The sequence below is a fragment of the Pleurodeles waltl genome, chromosome 1_1 (assembly GCF_031143425.1).
Source record: "Pleurodeles waltl isolate 20211129_DDA chromosome 1_1, aPleWal1.hap1.20221129, whole genome shotgun sequence".
Classification (NCBI taxonomy): Eukaryota; Metazoa; Chordata; class Amphibia; order Caudata; family Salamandridae; genus Pleurodeles; species Pleurodeles waltl.
Window position 1 is genome coordinate 616,031,070 of NC_090436.1, and position 19,333 is coordinate 616,050,402.

Consider the following 19,333-nt stretch of genomic DNA (forward strand, 5'->3'; position numbering starts at 1 on the left):
GTGGCACCCGAGAGTGTGGTAAGTTTGGTACCAGTGCTTCTGTGGGGTTTGAGGCCTCTGCACATGGACAGCTTCCGATCTGGCAAGCGGGGAGGTTGGACTCTGCAGGCAGGTCATCGTCCCACTGTTCGTCACCTGACAGGACGTCATGGTGCTGGTCCATGAACAATGAAAGAGGTAGCTTTTTAAAATGAGACACATTGCTTGTGACAACGTCCCCTCTCCTTTCCGCAGTAAGCATGGTGCCTTTCACATCGATCACTGTCCAGGGGCACTTCTTGAAAGGAAGCCGGAACTTGCCCCCAGGGTGGTGGTCTTTCACCAATACTCGGTCGCTTGCTTGGATGGCCTTGTGTTTCGTTCATCTTCTCTTTGCTGCATAATCGTTGTTGTGAGATCTCTGAGTGTCTGATCACCCACGTCGGATGTTGAAGCATAGAGTCAGTCACATCCCGTCCAAAGCACAGCTGGCTTGGTGCGATCTCTGTAGTGGCATGGGGAGTGAGCCTGTACTCCCTGTGGAAGTTGTAGATGGCTTGTTCCACATTATCTAGGTCACTGGCATGGATGCTGAAAGCAAATTGGACGAGGCTCAAGCTTTGCGCAGTTTGGCAGCTCAGTAGAAATTCCTGATCCTTACTCTGACACATATACCTTGGTGGTGAGACTGGAGGTCTTGTGGGTAATGTCTGTCATGAAAACGCCATTTATCTGCAGCGGTCGAGTATTTTCAAACCTTTACTCAGGTTGGTCATAGAGTGGGAGGGTTCGGGCAGGCACTTGTACACTTCCGCAGCAATAAGGTTGATAGAAGCTCTGGTGTTGATCAGAGCTGAAATGGGGTGCCCCTGCATCGTCACTTGGCACGTGGGTAGCTTCCGTTGAGTGACACTGGTATGGTTTACAGTCTTTACCATGTGAAACACCTCCTAGTCATCATTCATGTCGCTGACGAGGAAGAGGTAGGGAGAGCAGCAACAGCCTTTAATGGTTTCCTGGAGCTGGATGGTACCCCCCGAGGTGACGAGCGGCAGACTTTAGAGAAGTGATTCAATTTGTCGCAAGTGCTGCATGTCTTCCCTTTCGCCGGGCATTCTCCAGGGTGTGGTAATGGGCCTCCGCACCACTTACAGGAGCGTTTTTTTGCTTTCTGTCTGAGTCGTTCAGCCTTTGGCTTGGTAGAGTTCTTAAACACATCGTTGACTGGTTCAACTTTAACTTGGGGGTGAGGGGAGGTGGAGGCTGCTTCATGTGAGCTGCATGGGCTTTGGATAACTCTTTTGATCGCCCCAGTGTAAGTATCTCCCGCATGCTCATGTTGGGCTCCTCGAGGACGCAGAGTTTTGAGGATGCGCTTCCTTGGATGAACTGGGCTCTTACTTCATCCTCTTCATCCAGCAACATGCAGGTGCCTGCTAGCTCTTTTAAATGGGCATGGAAAGTGTCCACTGACTCTTCTGGCTTCTGACGTGCCTGGCGCAGTAAGAATCTTTTGTAGACAGGATTAGCTTAGGGTTCAAATTGTGCAGAGATGGCGTTCTTCAGCGTGGTGTATGTATTGGGTGTTGCTTTGACAACAGATTTTGATATCTTATGAATGTCCTCCCCCTCCAGGTGCAGGAGTAGTGGGTGCTTCCTTTCATTCGCCAAAGCAATGGCTTCAAAGTAGATCTCAAGTCATTCAACTCAGGCTTTCCAGTGGGCTGCCTGTGTGGGCAGAGCTCCAGTGGTCGTGAAGATCTCAATGGCGGGTATACTGGCCATTCCAGATCGTGGGTGGGTGGGAGTAGTGGAGCTGCAGAACACTATGGAGCACTTTAGACAATGAGTGCTCACCCTTGCTGTGAATGCCCCCAAAGCATGTGTCCGATAGGGGTGTAGTTAGTCTTTTTGTTAGTTAGGTGGGGCTCTGGGGCCTGTGGCAGGTTGGTGTCAGTGGGCCCCAGGACGTGCAGCTGGCATGCCTGGGAAGAATGCTGGAAGCGCAATCCCCACTGAGCAGGGGCAGCAGTGGGAGACTTACAGTGAGACAGCAAAAAAGTGTAATCCTAAATATCTGTAACCAGCCATCTCATTAATATGAACCCACGTAAATCGGACTCATGCAATCCTATATGTTTGCATGGAAGGTGGAATCAACCTATCTGGGACAGAAACACGTAACCCATAGGTTCCACAAAGACCTTGGCAGAATTTGCTCAAACAACAATGCAGACCCACCAGTTCACAGAGATAACAGGAAATAATACTAGAGAACAGTGTTACTATTGTATGAACCACACTCTACCTTCCACCACGAGCCCAACAGCAAAGGGGTATTGACATTCGTAGACAGGGTCACTATGCCTTTTAACAATAACCTAATGCAAGGACTATTTTTAGACAAAATCATGAATGTCATGTCTGTACAAACATTGTAGCACAGTCACCCTGTGCAGCAGCAAAATTAGAGAAGTCCCAGACCGTTATGTCACATAAAGCCCTCGAAGTGTATATCAAGTCTGCTGGATATCAAACTGCTTGTGAATGTCCATGGTGAAAACAACCTAGGAAGTTGCTTCTGGGATTAATCATAAGAGACCTGCAGAAGCACAACATTTCTGTGGTACGTCCTAAACAAAGCAAAAATCTAAAAAAAAAAACACATAACATTCAATAAAACTTAGCTAGGTACTGAGCAGCAGCCAGTACCTGACTGTGACAAGACGCATTTAATTAAAAATGTCCATGTCCATGTTTTGGGGTCAGTGTATAATACTGGGGCACATGCAATGAATGCAGGGACCAGCAAACAATCAGGTAATTCAAATTTAAGGAATCAAAGACCTTATCATAATGAATGTGTCATAACGCTACTGAGTCTTCCAGTTTGGGGGCCAATGCAAGACAGTTGAAGAGTCTATGGATATTGCGCTGGGTGGATATATGTTGTATAAAGCCACCTTGATATCAATGAACAAGCTCCTCAACTACCCTGGTGAGGTGGTTAGCCATTTGTTTGCCTTCACCGGCTTCTACATTGAATAAGGAGATAGAACAGTATGAACCACACCTGTCTTCTGGTTTGCTGCGCTTCAGAATGATGATATTTACTGCCTCGCTTACAATCATGCAGGAGCTTTAATAATAATCTCTCTAGCAGAGTAGGACAGTTCTAATAAGCGAGGAGTCAAACTAGAGGCATTGGCTTTATAAAACTCAGCAGGTTAACTAGTTAGGTCTTGAGTCCTGTTGCCTCTATATTTTCTGCTGTTGTGATCTCACTATGCAAGTTCTCGCTATCAGCATCTTGTGGCAGCATGAGTGGAAGTTTAGAAATGTAATTTTGGAGCACCCGTGGGTTTTGTTGTGTTGGGATCTGTGTGGGTTTGACTATCTTTTAATGCAATCCTGAATACTGCTCATGATTGATGTTGCCCCTTACTCAGCCAGTAAATGATTTGCTGGCTTTGTCAACTTGTCTGTAAACCTTGCTTTCAGACGTTAGATAAGCCCAATGAGCCTAGTCCAAAAGTAGGCTACTATAGATCAATTAGGCATTATCAATTTCATAACAGAACATTTGCATGGCTGTTTCCCTATAACTTCTTTTGAGGTGTAGGATGCTAGCCGTGGCTTTCTTGAGCTCTTTCTTCAGGTGCGTAACGAATCCCATTGCCTTCTCTCCAATCACAGGCTTAAACACTTCTCAAAACACCAGCCCATTGTGACAGCATTGAAGGGAAAGTAATCTATTGTCCTAACTTTCAATGCATACTGCAGGTCTGGGTGTAGAAGCCATCTTGCCATCTTGCCATCTTGCATTCAGCCTTCACATTCCTTGTATCCTCCTCAGTTTCAGACTATCGGTCATTCCTACTAGGGTATGTTCAGAGAGCCCCCCAGCATGCATCTCTTTTTGCATTATTTTACGAGCCTCGATCTGTGGAGCAAAAGGAGAGTGATTTATGGTATCTGTACATGCTGCCCACGCCCTACATCATATAAGTTTTAGCTGCTTCGAAACTGGTCAGTGGAGTTGAGCTCACCACCCTGGAAAAGGAATGGCGATGCCTACATAAGCTGTATTGGTGTTTCCCATTGCTACTAAGTATATTTACTGCTAATATTCTGTGGTGTTTTTTTACTAGTTACAAATTTTGTTTTTCTAATGGGGTTCAATTTAGCATGGATATTATTATTTTTTACCTATTTAGTATCTTATTTGGTTCTCGCTGAAGTTTAAATATTACATTGTTACCATTCATTTTCATTGAAGAATTTGTAATAAACTGTTATTTTTAAGGACATGGAAGCAGCGCCTTATAACAATCATTTTTCCTGGTGAGATGTTTCCACTAGATTTTATTTTTCATTAATTGTCATTAATTGTTAATCTAGGGACCTTTTCCATTTATGAACGTATGTTGTTGATATTTTTCTCTTCGCCAAATCTGTTGAACCCTTAAATAATGGGGTTACCTGACACGATTCCAAATTTGATTGTCTTGATGACTAGTGAATTCTAAATGTGGTGGGGCGAATAAAAGCTAGGGCAATATAACTGAACAAGTGAACACATTTTGTAAGTCGAGCAAACTGAGGCAAATAGGGTGAGGTTCCCAATGACTTGAGGAACCTTGCTGCAATACTAAAGAAAGTTATGTAAGGATATCAAGGTAATATTCTAAAAGTCCCTGGTGTTTCTAGATGAGTTTATATTGGAACATCGTTCCAATATAAACTCACCTCAAACTCCACACAGGTCACACTGAAAATGTCCTTGCATATTGTTGCTACTGCAGTACATCTGTACCACCTCTCCCCTGAGTTCAGCAGCCCTATCGACTGATGTGCTAGTAGAGGCTGTTCATGTCACCTTCATGACAGTGCCAGACACTGGATGACATCAGCAGATAAATCACAAGTGGTTTACCATGGTTTGATAAGTGTGCCTGAAAATCTACCGTGCCTTACAGAGGTGTTTTCATAGAAAAATACTGGCAAAATAGATCAACTCATAATAGAACAGACAATTTTCCAAAGAAACTGACAGAAACCCCAACTGAAAATCGTCTGTTTATGGAATCTGAGAGGCCCTCTTATTTTGGCTCTTCATTTCCACCTTACACTGCCAACCACGCTCCTATCATGTCCCTTTCAAGTAGATTACACGTTACGTATTTTACAATAAGGAAGAAGGTAAACAAGAAGAATTACACAGATCACAGTAATTACCTCTTTCTTGTTGAACATCTATTTGTCGGCTTTCGACGCATCGCTTCTGTACATCAGTGTCACCACTCTCCCAAGCACAGAGGCCCATCACTTTTCCCTTGGTGCCTCTTGTGGTATGGTGACATCCCTCTGCTGGTCTGTGATAGTCCTCTGTCAGTGTGGTGATGTAAGTAATGAGAATTTGAGCAACGCAGACATCCTTGCACCATAGTACAAGAGTGGCTACATTGGTGCTGGGCAGCTGATTTAGAGCCGGCACGGGGGAAAACACAGGGCTGCATTGTATTCTTGTAAATACAGTGCATCCCTGCGTTTTGGAAATGATGCAGCTCGATGCAGCAATATTGCTTGTGGCACTGTGCTGCTCCATTTCCTACTAAATGAGGCCCTTAGTTGGAACAGGACCTTTGGTGGCAGCTGGAGTAAGTAAAAAAAGTTTTACATGTATCTAGGTATAGAACTTAGAATGCAAGGAGATACAAAAACGTTGGATAAAGGGTAGCGAAACGGGTGGTTGAAAGAGGTCTGCTAAGCGGGCTGGAGTTCCCTGTTATCACTGCTGTATCTATCACTGCAGGGGTTTGAATAAAGGAGTTAACCTTTTATGACTATGACCCTTCTTTACAGTCAGATCCATCTGATATGTGGAATCTGCTTGATCTGTGTCTCCAGGAGGGAGTTACCCTGTGCATGGTTGGCTGTAATGCCTCAACCACAGAAAGCTTCATGGTTTGTTAATGTAGCCTAATCGTCTCACTGTCGTTTGAGGGAGTTTATCTCCAGAGAAGATTCTAGAATAGTAAGATCAACATACAAATGTATAGCACAAATTCCCCAAGGATAAAGGCCGAATTTTTAATTATAAAAAATCTCGGGTAAAACAATCTAAATTCTACTTTGCATTTTCTTCTAGCTTCCCATCATGTCCCTTTTAAATAGAGTAGCTGTCACATAATACATATGGTACATATTGTCCTTGAGTAACAGATGTTCATTGTAACCCAACTCAGCAGTACTCACTTTGTCATCCCTAGGAGGATAAGAGGTTGAGCGAACCTGCCCAGATTAAAACCTGTGACCATGATGTCAACAGTTTCCTCATTCCACTGAGCCCCCATTTTCACAACAGTGTGCGAACGGAAAATTACACAGCTTGCGCAGTCTCAGACCTTTGACAGGAGAAATAACGCCAGGCTAGACAATGCTTTCAGCCTCACACAGCACAGCTAAATTAGAAATACAGGTTGAGCTCCCAGACAACATTTATATTTTGTGGTCCCCAGACAATAAATAGCTGTCATCATACGTCATGACATACCTCTACATGAGTCATGAACTAACTGACAAGGTAGCAAGATACCGGCCTTTGTGAACAAGCTCCTAATTCCATAAACTCAGCAATACAAGTGTCCTAAAATCAGTATAAATCCTCGGTCATCCTAAAATAACCCAAAGAGTGCATTAATATATTGTAAATGTACTGTTTAGTGTCGGTGTGATCCTGCCCAGGCCGTCGTGGAACTCTAGATTTACTGTTCAAATATTGGCAGTTGTGCATCATTTAACTGTCAATTAGAGTCAGTGGGGCATATTTATACTCCGTTTGCGCCGGAATTGCGTCGTTTTTTTTGACGCAATTTTGACGCAAAACTAACTCCATATTTATACTTTGGCGTTAGACGCGTCTAGCGCCAAAGTCCATGGAGTTAGCATCATTTTTTAGCGTGGACACCTACTTTGCGTTAATCATATGCAAGGTAGGCGTTCCCGTCTAAAAAATCGACTCTGAGGCATGTGCGTCGGATTTATACTCCCGGGCAAAATTCACGCCCGGGAGTGGGCGGGTCAAAAAAAATGACGTACGGCCGCTTTTGCGCCGTTTTTCAGCGCCTGCAAAAGGCAGGCGTTAAGGGACCTGTGGGCTCTGAAGGAGCCCAGAGGTGCCCTCCCATGCCCCCAGGGACACCCCCTGTCACCCTTGCCCACCCCAGGAGGACACCCAAGGCTGGAGGGACCCATCCCAGGGACATTAAGGTAAGTTCAGGTAAGTGTTTTTTTTTGTTTTTTTTTGTGGCATAGGGGGGCCTGATTTGTGCCCCCCTACATGCCACTATGCCCAATGGCCATGCCCAGGGGACAGAAGTCCCCTGGGCATGGCCATTGGGCAAGGGGGCATGACTCCTGTCTTTGCTAAGACAGGAGTCATTTCTATGGGGGTTGGGAGTGAAAAAAAATGGCGCAAATCGGGTTGAGGCGAAAAAATTGCCTCAACCTGACTTGCCCCATTTCTTGACGCCCAAGCCCCATATCCCCCTACGCCGGCGCTGCCTGGTGTACGTCGTTTTTTTTAACGCACACCAGACGGCGCCGGCAGACTAACGCCGGCTAACGTCATTCAATAAATACGGCGCCCGCATGGCGCTTCAGAATGGCGTTAGCCGGCGCTAATTTTTTTGACGCAAAACTGCGTTAGCGCAGTTTTGCGTCAAAAAGTATAAATATGGGCCAGTGTGTTCTTACAGTTGGCGATGCCCTCCTTAGCTGGCTTGTGCTACTGTCCGTGCAAAACTGGCCTGACACTCTGTGCCGTTTCCTCAGCCTCCGCCTGTAAACAAAGAAAGCATCATTTGAAAACCGCAAAACATCACCGTCTTCATGGCTTCGCATGGTGTAAAACACAGCAAATTTCCATGGCATTGCCACCTGCAATAATAATAATAATAATAATTTAATTATTATTATTTTTATTGTTATTATTATTATTATTTCTTACAATAGTAATATTGTGATCAACATTGCTGGCTTTCTTGTAATTGCTGTTATTTTCATTAAAAGCAGTTATGTTAAACATATTGTTCTAAAGTACGGAAGTGAAGTCACTATAATCAGGGCACTGGAATTACGTGGCAAGATTGATAAAATTGCCAGGAAAAAACTGAGTATGGGGTATAATGCAGTGTAATCTGTAGTTGTATTATTTCAACTATTTTGACATTTAACAACTACTATTGAAGGTGTCAGCAAAGTTGCACCGCATTAGTACCTTTTTAACACCTGAATACACAAATCAGCAACTGTAAGCTCGCCTGCTAATCTTGCGAGGGGCGAGCCACAGCTCAGGACTACATTTGGTACTTTTTGTTTAGTAACTTTTGGATCAAAAGCCTTTTGGTTAAAGCCTACACCTATTGTTGGTACTTGTGAAATAATGCAGCAGATGCTGGACTGTGTGGCAAATGCAGCAACTCTATAATTATGTGGAAAGCTGAAAAGTCAGTTGAACATTGATTGCTTTAGTACATTCAAAGTCATATTATTTTCATGGTAAACATATTTGAGGAATCCCTAACTTAATATTAACCTTAAAATTCATCATTATTGGTAAAACGCCAACAGAGTGACAGACTAAATTATAAATCATTCTGAATGGGTGCCATACCGAACTTTATGAGATTTAAGGAGTCAGGGTTGATAGGCTAGACCTTATTCAGGGGGAGACTCACGATTTTTAAAGCAAAGAATAGCATTACCTTAGGTGTCCATCACCTGAAATTGCCTCTGCTTCAATGAAAGTCAGTGGGGAAAATTAATTCCCCCGATTTTTTTTCAAACTCACCCACTTTCCTGGCCTAAAATATTGGCATGTATGTTATACCTATACTTCTTCGAATGAACGTGCTAAAATGAATCCATCTCCAGTGTGGGATCCCAGAAAGTCCCCTCATCCCCCAGGTCGTGAAAAAAGCACGTTGTGACCAAACTGAGCTGAATGCGTCACAACCTGGAACTTTCCAGTCCGCATCCGCTGCCTGTCAGCACGCTAGAGGCAGGCCCTGCCTGTCCCTTGCCTTCCGCCCCTTCTTCACATACCCCAGACTGCCCAGAACCGCTCCTAATAAATCACTGTGAGTAACATCCTTGGTTCTCTTTGCAGGATCGTGGAGAAAGGGTATTACAGTGAGCGCGACGCTGCTGACGCTGTTAAACAGATCCTGGAGGCGGTAGCTGTAAGTATTAACTAACAACATCACAACCTCGCCACCTAATAATCTTTCACTTTCTCAGGGTAATTACTAAATCTGTCAGCCAGTGTGAAGGCCGCAGGCCCCGCAGGGTCTGCAGGAGTCCCAGGTTGTTTTAGTGTTATTGCTATTATTGATCCGACACCTCAGGATAAGGGTGTTAGGTCTTATATTGATAGTCACCAGCTTGTTGCTGTATTTTGGGACTGCAGGCTTCCGTATGGTACCGTGCTTAATGTTCAATCTTATGTATGCTGCAAACCTATTGCTTATTTCACACAGCCTAACATGTTTGAAGCAAGGGTGTCAATCACAAAATATAAAGGTGGGCACCATGGACATCATTTAATGGTTGCAGCTGCAACCCATGGCTTACCCTTTGGGACACCTGGTACTAGCCTTTGCGACCCCTGGCCTCAAAGATGGCAAAATCAGTGCCAAGAACCGTGGGGGAGGGATCCTCTTTCCTTATTTTCTGCTTCTTTTTCATTATACTAATAGTGACTAGTGTTCTGTTATTACCTATTAGTGAAATAAAAAATGAAGCACACTTAGGGCCTCATTTACGAGGCCTTTGTGCCACCAAAGTGGTGCTGTGCCCTGCCCCACATCTACAGTGTGGCGTTAAGCCACTTTATGTAGCTTAATGCCGCCTTGTAAATATGTGCCACCCAGGCACCTTTTTCCGTGGAAAAGGGGCATGCAATGGGTGTTGCTGTGGGCGTATCTGCACATCACACATTGCTTTTTCATGCTGCACCAGATTTACAAGAAATCATAAACCTGAGGAAGCGCCAAAAACGAATACCAGAGGTGGCATTAGAGTGGCACAATTGGCAGAAAAACTTTTATTTCTCCTCATTTTTTGCTCTTTCTATGTCTCGTTTTTTGCTCTTTCTATGTGTGCTGCATTTTGCAGCACACATATGGTCGGAGCAAATTGCCATTAATGATTGTTTATATGCAGGAAGGTGCCTCCTTCTGCACATAAATGATCACCCCTGCAACGCAGGCATCCTTGCACCATAGTACAAGAGTGGCTACATTGGCGCTGGGCAGCTGATTTAGAGCCGGCACGGGGGAAAACACAGAGCTGCATTGTATTCTTGTAAATACAGTGCATCCCTGCGTTTTGGAAATGATGCAGCTCGATGCAGCAATATTGCTTGTGGCACTGTGCTGCTCCATTTCCTACTAAATGAGGCCCTTAGTTGGAACAGGACCTTTGGTGGCAGCTGCAGTAAGTAAAAAAAGTTTTACATGTATTTTGTGTGCGTGCTTGCCAGTGAAAGTGTGTTTATGGGAGAGAGAGCTTGTGTATGTATGCGCATGTTTCTCTGTATATGTAAGCATGTGAATGTGAATGCAAATCAGTGAGAGTCAGTGACTGGTAGTGAGTAATATTGAGCAAGATTGTTGTCCAGATTTAACATTATGACACTAGGGAATGCTGCACTCAAAGAGAGAGGGAAAATGCACCGTAGCTACTAAAATATGGTGCATTTTTCTCAGTGTTCTGATGGGGAGAGAAAAATGAACTATATTTTCCACCATATGTATGCATCATGCACCAATGCACACACACTTGCGCTATGGTGCAAGGGTGTGTGTATTCTCTAAAGCACAGAATTTGTAATGGAAGGGGTCCCTTCCAATGCAAAAACTATGCATTAAGGCTTTTCCCACTTTGCATGTGTTTTGTACAATGCATGACACATGCAAATTAGGAAAAAACAGAAGAAATTATTACATTTCTGTTTGGTGCAATTCCTCTCTACCAATGTTTGTAAACAAGGGAGTTGCTCAAACGGTATGAGTGGTTGCATAGAAACACCCATGCACCAACCATGGAAAGCCCCTTGATACAAAGTAATGCAAAACGTAGCGAAACCTTTTGCCACTTTGTGAAACTGTCTAATGCAAATACTCCCAATAGTGAAGCAAACATTGTGCAAAAAGACAAAAAAGGGGCTTGCTATAAGGATCCAAAGTACCTAAATATCGGCTCGACAATAATTGTGCTGCTTGATATTGGAACTTGAGTTATTTGTGACCACAACTTAATTTGCTTTTATTTTACTTCTCAGATGTCACACAATTTTCACAATTTTCAGTATAGTATAATTAATAAATGAGTATGGTTATACACAAATATATACACACATCAAAATTTATTATACAAGCAATGACCAATAGTTAATTGTCAGTCCTTGGTATGTACTAAAACCCAGTATTGTCTCCTGGATAATAACAACGAGTCCACCCTTTGGTGGTTCCATCAATCCAAAAGTCGAACCCAACAGGGAATATAGCACCTTGAGTCTATTGTCGATTGAGGAACTCCTCATAGTACAATGGTCAACACATTTCGTCCCCCTCCTTTAGGACCTCCTCAGGACTTAACACAAGGACATGGACACACATAGACTATCCCTAACTGCTCAAACTCTAAGTGCTCATCGCAGCAATGGATCATGAGGAAAACCTTTCATACAAGTGCTTCCAACAACCAGGGGCATTCAGTCCCCCGATCTAAAAGGGAACACCAACAGATTGATTAAGTTGGTTTTGCTTGAAGGAACTGGTATAGGTTCTCCGTACTATTTAGTCAGGCGACGCCCGTTGGGTGTTGATTAAATTAATTTTGCTTGTCCTTTCAGCATCTATTGTAGGGTAGCAAACCTATGTGAAAAGGTTGCTTTGAGATGCACTATTTCACACTATTCTTGTCAATTTTGTTTCTGGGAGACGTAACCCATAAAAAGCGGTCTAGCTTACTAGCTTTGCTTTCACATTACAATCCAGAGAAAATATGCCCAGAGCTTTTAGAGATAAAGTCAGCACCATAATATATATATGGTACCTAAAATAGACATCTGTGTGTGATGCTGTTATAGAAATCATGTAGTTATTATAGAACATCAGCAATGTCAACATTTGTGATGTTAGGGTCCTGTGATGTGTTCCTAGAAAAAATCATGGTCAAGGGTCATTTGTTGTCACTTTCTGTGATGTCATTAAGGCCAAAGTGTATGTGATGTCACTTCAACTACCCTGACATTTTGGTGAATCTTCACCCAAGGTGAACTCAGAGTGTTTCAATGTCAAACTCAGAATGAAGACACAGAATGCTACATGTAGGGTAAACCATAAGGTGACTAAAATGAAAGTGACAAAGGCTGTGTTCTGGTCATTTGCCTATATTTATCCACCCAACAGTCATCTGCTATTTCTCAAACAAGTTACTCTTCTCCGTGTAAGTCCATAAAAGAATTTCGAAAAGGAATGCTGTGTGTTTTAGATATGTAATCTTTCATTCTTCTGAAGACCCTGAAATACGTTTTTTGGGGAAATAGTACATCTGCTGGCAGCACATATAGAGAAATCTGTTTGCAGTGTGTCCAATATCTTTTCTGTTTAATTCTGCATAATTCTTGTTTATTACATTCCACAAGAAGCTGAAGACCCGGCTTAGCAATTAACCAACCTACCATAGGGATGGCTAGGCACACACAGCGTTCAGTGCTAGGATATAATTGTGGGTGATAGTGCGCTTTACAACTACACATATGATAACATGACAAAAGAAAACATTGTCATTGTTATTGCCCATACAGCTAAAGAGGCCTGTGCAGTTCCGAAAACAAATGTGTTTCAGAATCTTTGCACTCAGTGTGTCTGAGTACCCAGTGTACGCTCATACCGCTGTGCAACATGTGCACAAGTGAGTGTGAAAGCCAGGCAAGATGGAAGCTGTAGAAGTCACACGGTTTGTCTTCATCCACTCACTGTAGTCCTACTGCTTGTCTTTCCTCAAAAAATGTAATCTGGACAGGATATTGCTGCCTTCGTCTTCTGAAGTCTTCATCAGCACCGTGCTGTCACTGCTGTTCCCAGCCTACTATCAGTGTAAGTCGCTTTGTCTGTCCCTCCTACCTTCTGGTCTCAGCCCCCCTCCGAACTTGGGAGACATTTATTTGAGAAGCTCGGAATCTGTCCTTTTTAACATTCCACCTTTTGAAACATCTAAAATACTAAGCAATCTTTGTTGCAAAGTACTCCCAGAATTTGATATTCCATCCCTTCAGATATCATATATATCCTCATATCAGCTATTCAGAAAGAAAGTAAAGAACCTGTTACTCAAACATCACCTCCATCTGATCCTGTATACATCCAAGATTCCCTTCATTTATGCAATCCAGCAGACAGCCATGTTAGTAAATATGTTTTTCTACCAGCTGTTTACTGTTGATTCATCACCTTGGCACTGTGGTTCAGATTTCCACTTCGTTGTTTTAGTTATATATTTAATGAACTTTGTTTAACTCTAAAATCATAACCGACATTAACCATGACTCCAGGCCTCCATAATCTCTTGAAACTGTTCTGAATTTCCTACTCTACTGCAAGCATGCTTTCACTTTCTAGTCTCTTACACACCATACAAAACTGCTAAGTAAATAAATAAACACCAGATGGAACATTACCCACTGGCATAGAAGATGGTATTCAGTCGACGTATGCCTGGACTACCCCTATTAAAGGTCGGCTTCTCACAGAAGGAATGGTGGATGGCTTTCAGGCATTTTACCCATGTTCAGTCCCTTTTAGCAAAAAGAACACAAGTAGGATGAATGATGGGAAGAGACAGATGGAAAAGGCAATGGCAGAGTAAAGGGCTCAGATGTCAGATTTACCTTTCGTCACTCCTAACCGGACTGTAAGTGCACAAGTCTCTGCAAATATGCCTTGAACTTATGATTCAATGAACATGGATCACTTTTTATGTTTCAGAGAACAGCAATGGAGAAGCTCCTTGAAGAGTGCAGAACACCAACTCAAGGGAGAATGAGGAGAAAGTTTTAATCCCCCATGTACTGTCCTCTCATTGTACCAATTCACTTTTTCCCCAGATTTCATTCCAATTTAACAAAGACCGTAGACATCATATGAAATGGAAAATTATGGGACTTGCCCTACAGGGCTAATAGATGACTTAATTGGCTCTGCAGGGAGACAACGTACCCAAGTCATCTCTCTCTCAGGGAGCCCTTGTATGAGTGGGAGACTGGGGATGTAGGAATAATAGGACCTCTCAATTCCATGTTTATGTCATAAGACAAGTCAATCAGTCTTCTTTCAGCAAGAACCAATCAGATGTCCAGTGCAGAAACCTCTGGCACCACATTATGCGTGCACCAGGCATAATGTATGCAAGGGGGGCGTACCCCCACAAGGAGGCCGCAAAAAATCTACAAGATTTCACTGCATCATTTTTTCTGTAATTTGAAATGCCTGCTCGGGGCAGGCTTTGAAGTGACGAACCCATAGTAACCTATGGGCTTCCCCAGTGGTTTGCTGGACTTGCGCCATAATTAATGGCACTGATCCAGCAAAGCACCACAATAGTGTCATAAATTCTGACACTATTGTGCTAACATGCGCCTGGTGTGCTGTATTGTAAATACAGCGCTACCATGGTGACATTAGGGGGACTAACGGCGGAGCAAGAAAAGTGGTGCATCAGAACTGATGCGCCACTTTCTTGTATATCTGACCTATATTTGTTAGACAGATTTGCGTATCGTTAACATATTGGTAGATAGAAATAGCTTTTTCTTTGCAAATTTCAGTGAGCAGTTTACATAAGCCAAAGAGTGTATGGACTAGGATGGATCCTTGAGGAAAACTACAGATAGCTGATTTCCCCTTGTAATTATTTGTGATTTTTTATTGCTTTGCAAACAAACATGTCATTTTTGTGGCTTTTGTTATTGGGCATAACTACCATTCAGCGGTCCCATGTTTTTTCTCCTGTAATCCTTGTGATATTTTCCTTTCTTAAACTACTTGCGGAATCTATATCAATAATGTGTTTTTCCATTCCTATGTTTGCATGGGCATGAAAGGCTCGTTGCTGAAAATGCTTAAACTCAACTGCGCTCCTAAATCCGAAACATTTTCACTGCGTGCAACATAAGTAAGTTTTCCTCATTCTTATTAGACATTGTTAGAAATGGGGTCTTTGCTTGGCAGTCAGGTTACCCCCTCTCCAAGCAAGGACCCTCACTCTAGTCAGGGTAAAAGAGAATCACCCTCAGCTAACCCCTGCTTACCCCCTTGGTAGCTTGGCATGAGCAGTAGGCTTAACTTCAGAGTGCTAGGTGTAAAGTATTTGTACCAACACACACAGTAACTTAATGAAATCACTACAAAACGACAAAACACAGGTTTAGTAAAATAGGAAATATTTATCTAAACAAAACTAGACCAAAACGACAAAAATCCACAATAGAGAAGTCAAGTTATCAATTAAAAAGCAAAAAGAGTCTTCATGTAGTTTTAAACACACACTAACACTGTTAGCGTGCAAATGTACCTTGGGTGCGTCAAAAATAACCCAGCACGGGTGAGTGTGCATCAAAAAGGGCTTGTGATGCATCGATTTCACTCATGAGCGAGACCTTGCGTCGTTTCTCCTTTCGTCGGGTCGGGCGCGTTGTTTCTTCTCTCTGCAGGAGAGCGATGAGTCGATCCGGTCAGCACTCTCGGGTCCGGGCAGGCCTTCGTTGTTTTTACACGCCCAACGGTGTTTGCATCAGAAATCCAGCCGCATGATGATCCAATAACCACGCAGTGTGGGTTGCGATCTCCCCAGCACCCGTCAGCGATGTTGCGCGTCGTTTCTTCAGCTCCGCGCATCGATTCTTCGGTCGCGTTGCAGGTGACCATTGATTTTCAGCCGCGAAGCCGGCGGCGCGTCCATTTTTGAACCGCAGATCAGAGTTGCGTTGATCTTTTCCCTGCACGACGTTCTGTGCGTGGATTTCTTCCTCTTAGGCTGCCAGCTTCTCCTTTCAGGGTCCCAGGAACTGGATGGGCACCACAGGGCAGAGTAGGAGTCTCTCCAGAGACTCCAGGTGCTGGCAGAGAGAGGTCTTTGCTGTCCCTGAGACTTCAAACAACAGGAGGCAAGCCCTTAATCAAGCCCTTGGAGATCTTCACAGGATAAAAGACACACAAAGTCCAGTCTTTGCCCTCTTACTCTGGCAGAAGCAGCAACTGCAGGATAGCTCCACAAAGCACAGTCACAGGCAGGGGAGCTCTTTTTCCTCAGCTCTTCAGCTCTTCTCCAGACAGATGTTCCTCCTGGTTTCCAGAAGTGTTCTAAAGTCTGTGGTTTTGGGTTCCTTTCTTATACCCAATTTATCCTTTGAAGTAGGCCTACTTCAAAGTAAAGTCTCTTTGGAATGTGAAATCCTGCCTTGCCCAGGCCAGGCCCCAGACACTCACCAGGGGGTTGGAGACTGCATTGGGTGAGGACAGGTACACCCCTGTCAGGTGTAAGTGACCACTCCTCCCCTCCCTCCTAGCACAGATGGCTCATCAGGAAATGCAGACTATACCCCAGCTCCCTTTGTGTCACTGTCTAGTGTGAGGTGCAACCAGCCCAACTGTCAAACTGACCCAGAGAGGGAATCCACAAGCAGGCAGAGTCACAGAAATGGTATAGGCAAGAAAATGCCCACTTTCTAAAAGTGGCATTTTCAAACACACAATCTCAAAATCAACTTTACTAAAAGATGTATTTTTAAATTGTGAGCTCAGAGACCCCAAACTCCACATGTCTATCCGCTCCCAAAGGGGTCTACACTTTAATCCCCATGTTAACCTATGAGAGGGACAGGCCTTGCAACGGTGAAAAACGAATTTAGTAATATTTCCCTGTTAGGACATATAAAACACATTACTATATGTCCTACCTTAACCATACATTACACCCTGCCCTTGGGGCTACCTAGAGCCTACCTTAGGGGTGTGTTATATGTAAGAAAAGGGAAGGTTTAGGTCTGGCAAGTGAGTACACTTGCCAAGTCGAATTTACAGTTAACAACTGCACACACAGACAGTGCAATGGCAGGTCTGAGACATGATTACAGATCTACTTATGTGGGTGGCACACCCAGTGCTCCAGACCCACTAGTAGCATTTGATTTACAGGCCCTGGCACCTTGAGTGCACTGTACTAGGGACTTACTAATAAATCAAATATGCCAATCATGGTTAAGCCAATTACACACACATTTTGTAAAGGAACACTTGCACTTTAGCACTGGTTAGCAGTGGTAAAGTGCCCAGAGTAACAAAAACAGCAAAATCAGAGTCCAGCACACATCAACAACCTGGGAAACAGAGGCAAAAAGTTAAGGGAGACCAAGCCAAGGATGAAAAGCCTAACAGACATATAGATTTCCACTTGGGTAAGTATAAACATGGAAAAGTTTTCCATGGAATGCTTTTGAGTGATAACCAAAAACAATGGCGGCAAAGCACATGTTTTTATTGGAATGACAAGATGAAATATTTCCCTTTGCTTCTATTCACCCGAGTACATTTTATGTTTTGTTTGTCCATCTTCATTTGTTACTCAATCCTCTATGCTGCCCGCATGGAAAGCAAAGTAAGAGGTGACTAGAGATGCAATGAAGCAGTCATGATAAACAAAAGGTATCAGCCTGCTGTCCTGACTTCTTTCACACCCTGGCTGATGCCCCTCTTTGAAAATAGATTATACCTGATCTTCTGCATCTTTTCCACTTCACTGTGCATACCCACCACGACCCCTCAGTCCTACTACAGCCATTCAACTGTCTGAGCGTCCCCCCCTTGTCTACATAAAAAAATCGATATCTGGCAATCTGTCACCTCTAGGTTGCCGTTTGGCTTCCTCTATCAAGGACAAGGACTGGGTGCCCCTTCTCTCTTGGAGCCTTATTCACAACAATTTCAATGGGAACAGGTTTAACAAACTCTTGACTTACTCCTAACTTACCACCAAGTTTTTAGGAGTAGGTAATTTATACCCATGGAAGAAAGCTTTATGATTAAGGCCCTTGTGGGCAGGAGCCGCTCTTGGACTTGGAAGATATTCTGTCACAGTGCGAGTCGACACCGAGCTTCAACACATTCTCCCTACTTCCCTCCAGTCTCTAAAAGCTGAAGAAATGGGCACACTTTGTAAAATGAAGGACCAGTCAGTCCCTAGGCCATTTATATCATGTTCACAGAGAGCAAAACGAAGCGGGGGCATATGAGTCTGAGACTGCACCACCTTCATCTCGATTAAGTGTCAATGGAAGGCGGAAGCTATGACACCAGCAACAGCCATTCCTATACCTGTCTCGCTCTCTCTTTGAGGGCACCCATCCAAGGTACTAGAGGGAAGCCTCACACCAACCCCTGGGGTAAATTAATTATGTTTTTTACTGGTGTTAACAACAGCCAACAAAACCATTTATTTTGAATACGGGCTTTATTGTAAAGGCATATGGGATTATAGAACAATAAGGTGTTTGTTTCCATCGTGGAGAACCAAGTGACATAATCGAAAACGAGGGCAAAGCTGGAGTTGTCTGTGGTCCCACTTAATGCCAGTGGTATTCACTTTTAAAAACAAAATGCCTACTCCATGAATCCTCTCAAATCTGTAACAGGGTCGACTGGCAGCAATCCACTTCTGTGCGTATACCTTGCTTTACAATTTTCATGACTCATATTAGAGTGTATCGTTGTGGGTGAGTTCAGATTCATAGATTGCATTCAGGGCTGCATTTGGCCTGTTTTGGAAGCTTGTCATATACCATGTATGCAACCACGAGGCATGTCATGTTTTAGAAGAATATATTTGAAGTATAGGGATCTGCAATGAAACTGTGAAATCCAATTTGAGGCAATCCAAGGAAGTTGTATACTGTCTGCTCTCAGTCAAGGACCTTCTAACCTAGTTATTTTCTCTGTCAAAGCTGGACAGCCTAATGTACAGTCGCAGTGTTGTTAATTCAGCAGAAAGGCTGCTGGTGAATCTGGTGGCTGTTTACAACACCGAGGACTTTGACTGAAAAAGATAGTGTTTAAATAGTTTTCACAAAACCAATATAGAACTGATGGGAGCATGGAGCCCTGGCAAGCTGACCTGGTGTCCAAAGCAACCTAAAACAACTTAATCGTCACTTGAGGCAGGCATTACCAAATTCGCTCTCAGTTTGCAGCAGAAGAGTCCCCTTCCTAATGTGTATTTTACTTCAGGTGTT

At 43.5% G+C, this 19,333-nt stretch overlaps 1 protein-coding gene across 1 annotated transcript in view; it reads left to right on the forward strand.

The window, feature by feature from the left end:
• CAMK4 (calcium/calmodulin dependent protein kinase IV) overlaps nt 1-19,333 on the forward strand; it is an 892,231-nt gene that overhangs the window by 547,461 nt on the left and 325,437 nt on the right. Inside the window, exon 5 of the mRNA XM_069226461.1 lies at nt 9,152-9,224. Within this exon, the coding sequence (XP_069082562.1) occupies nt 9,152-9,224 (73 nt within the window). The remainder of the gene's footprint in view (nt 1-9,151; nt 9,225-19,333) is intronic.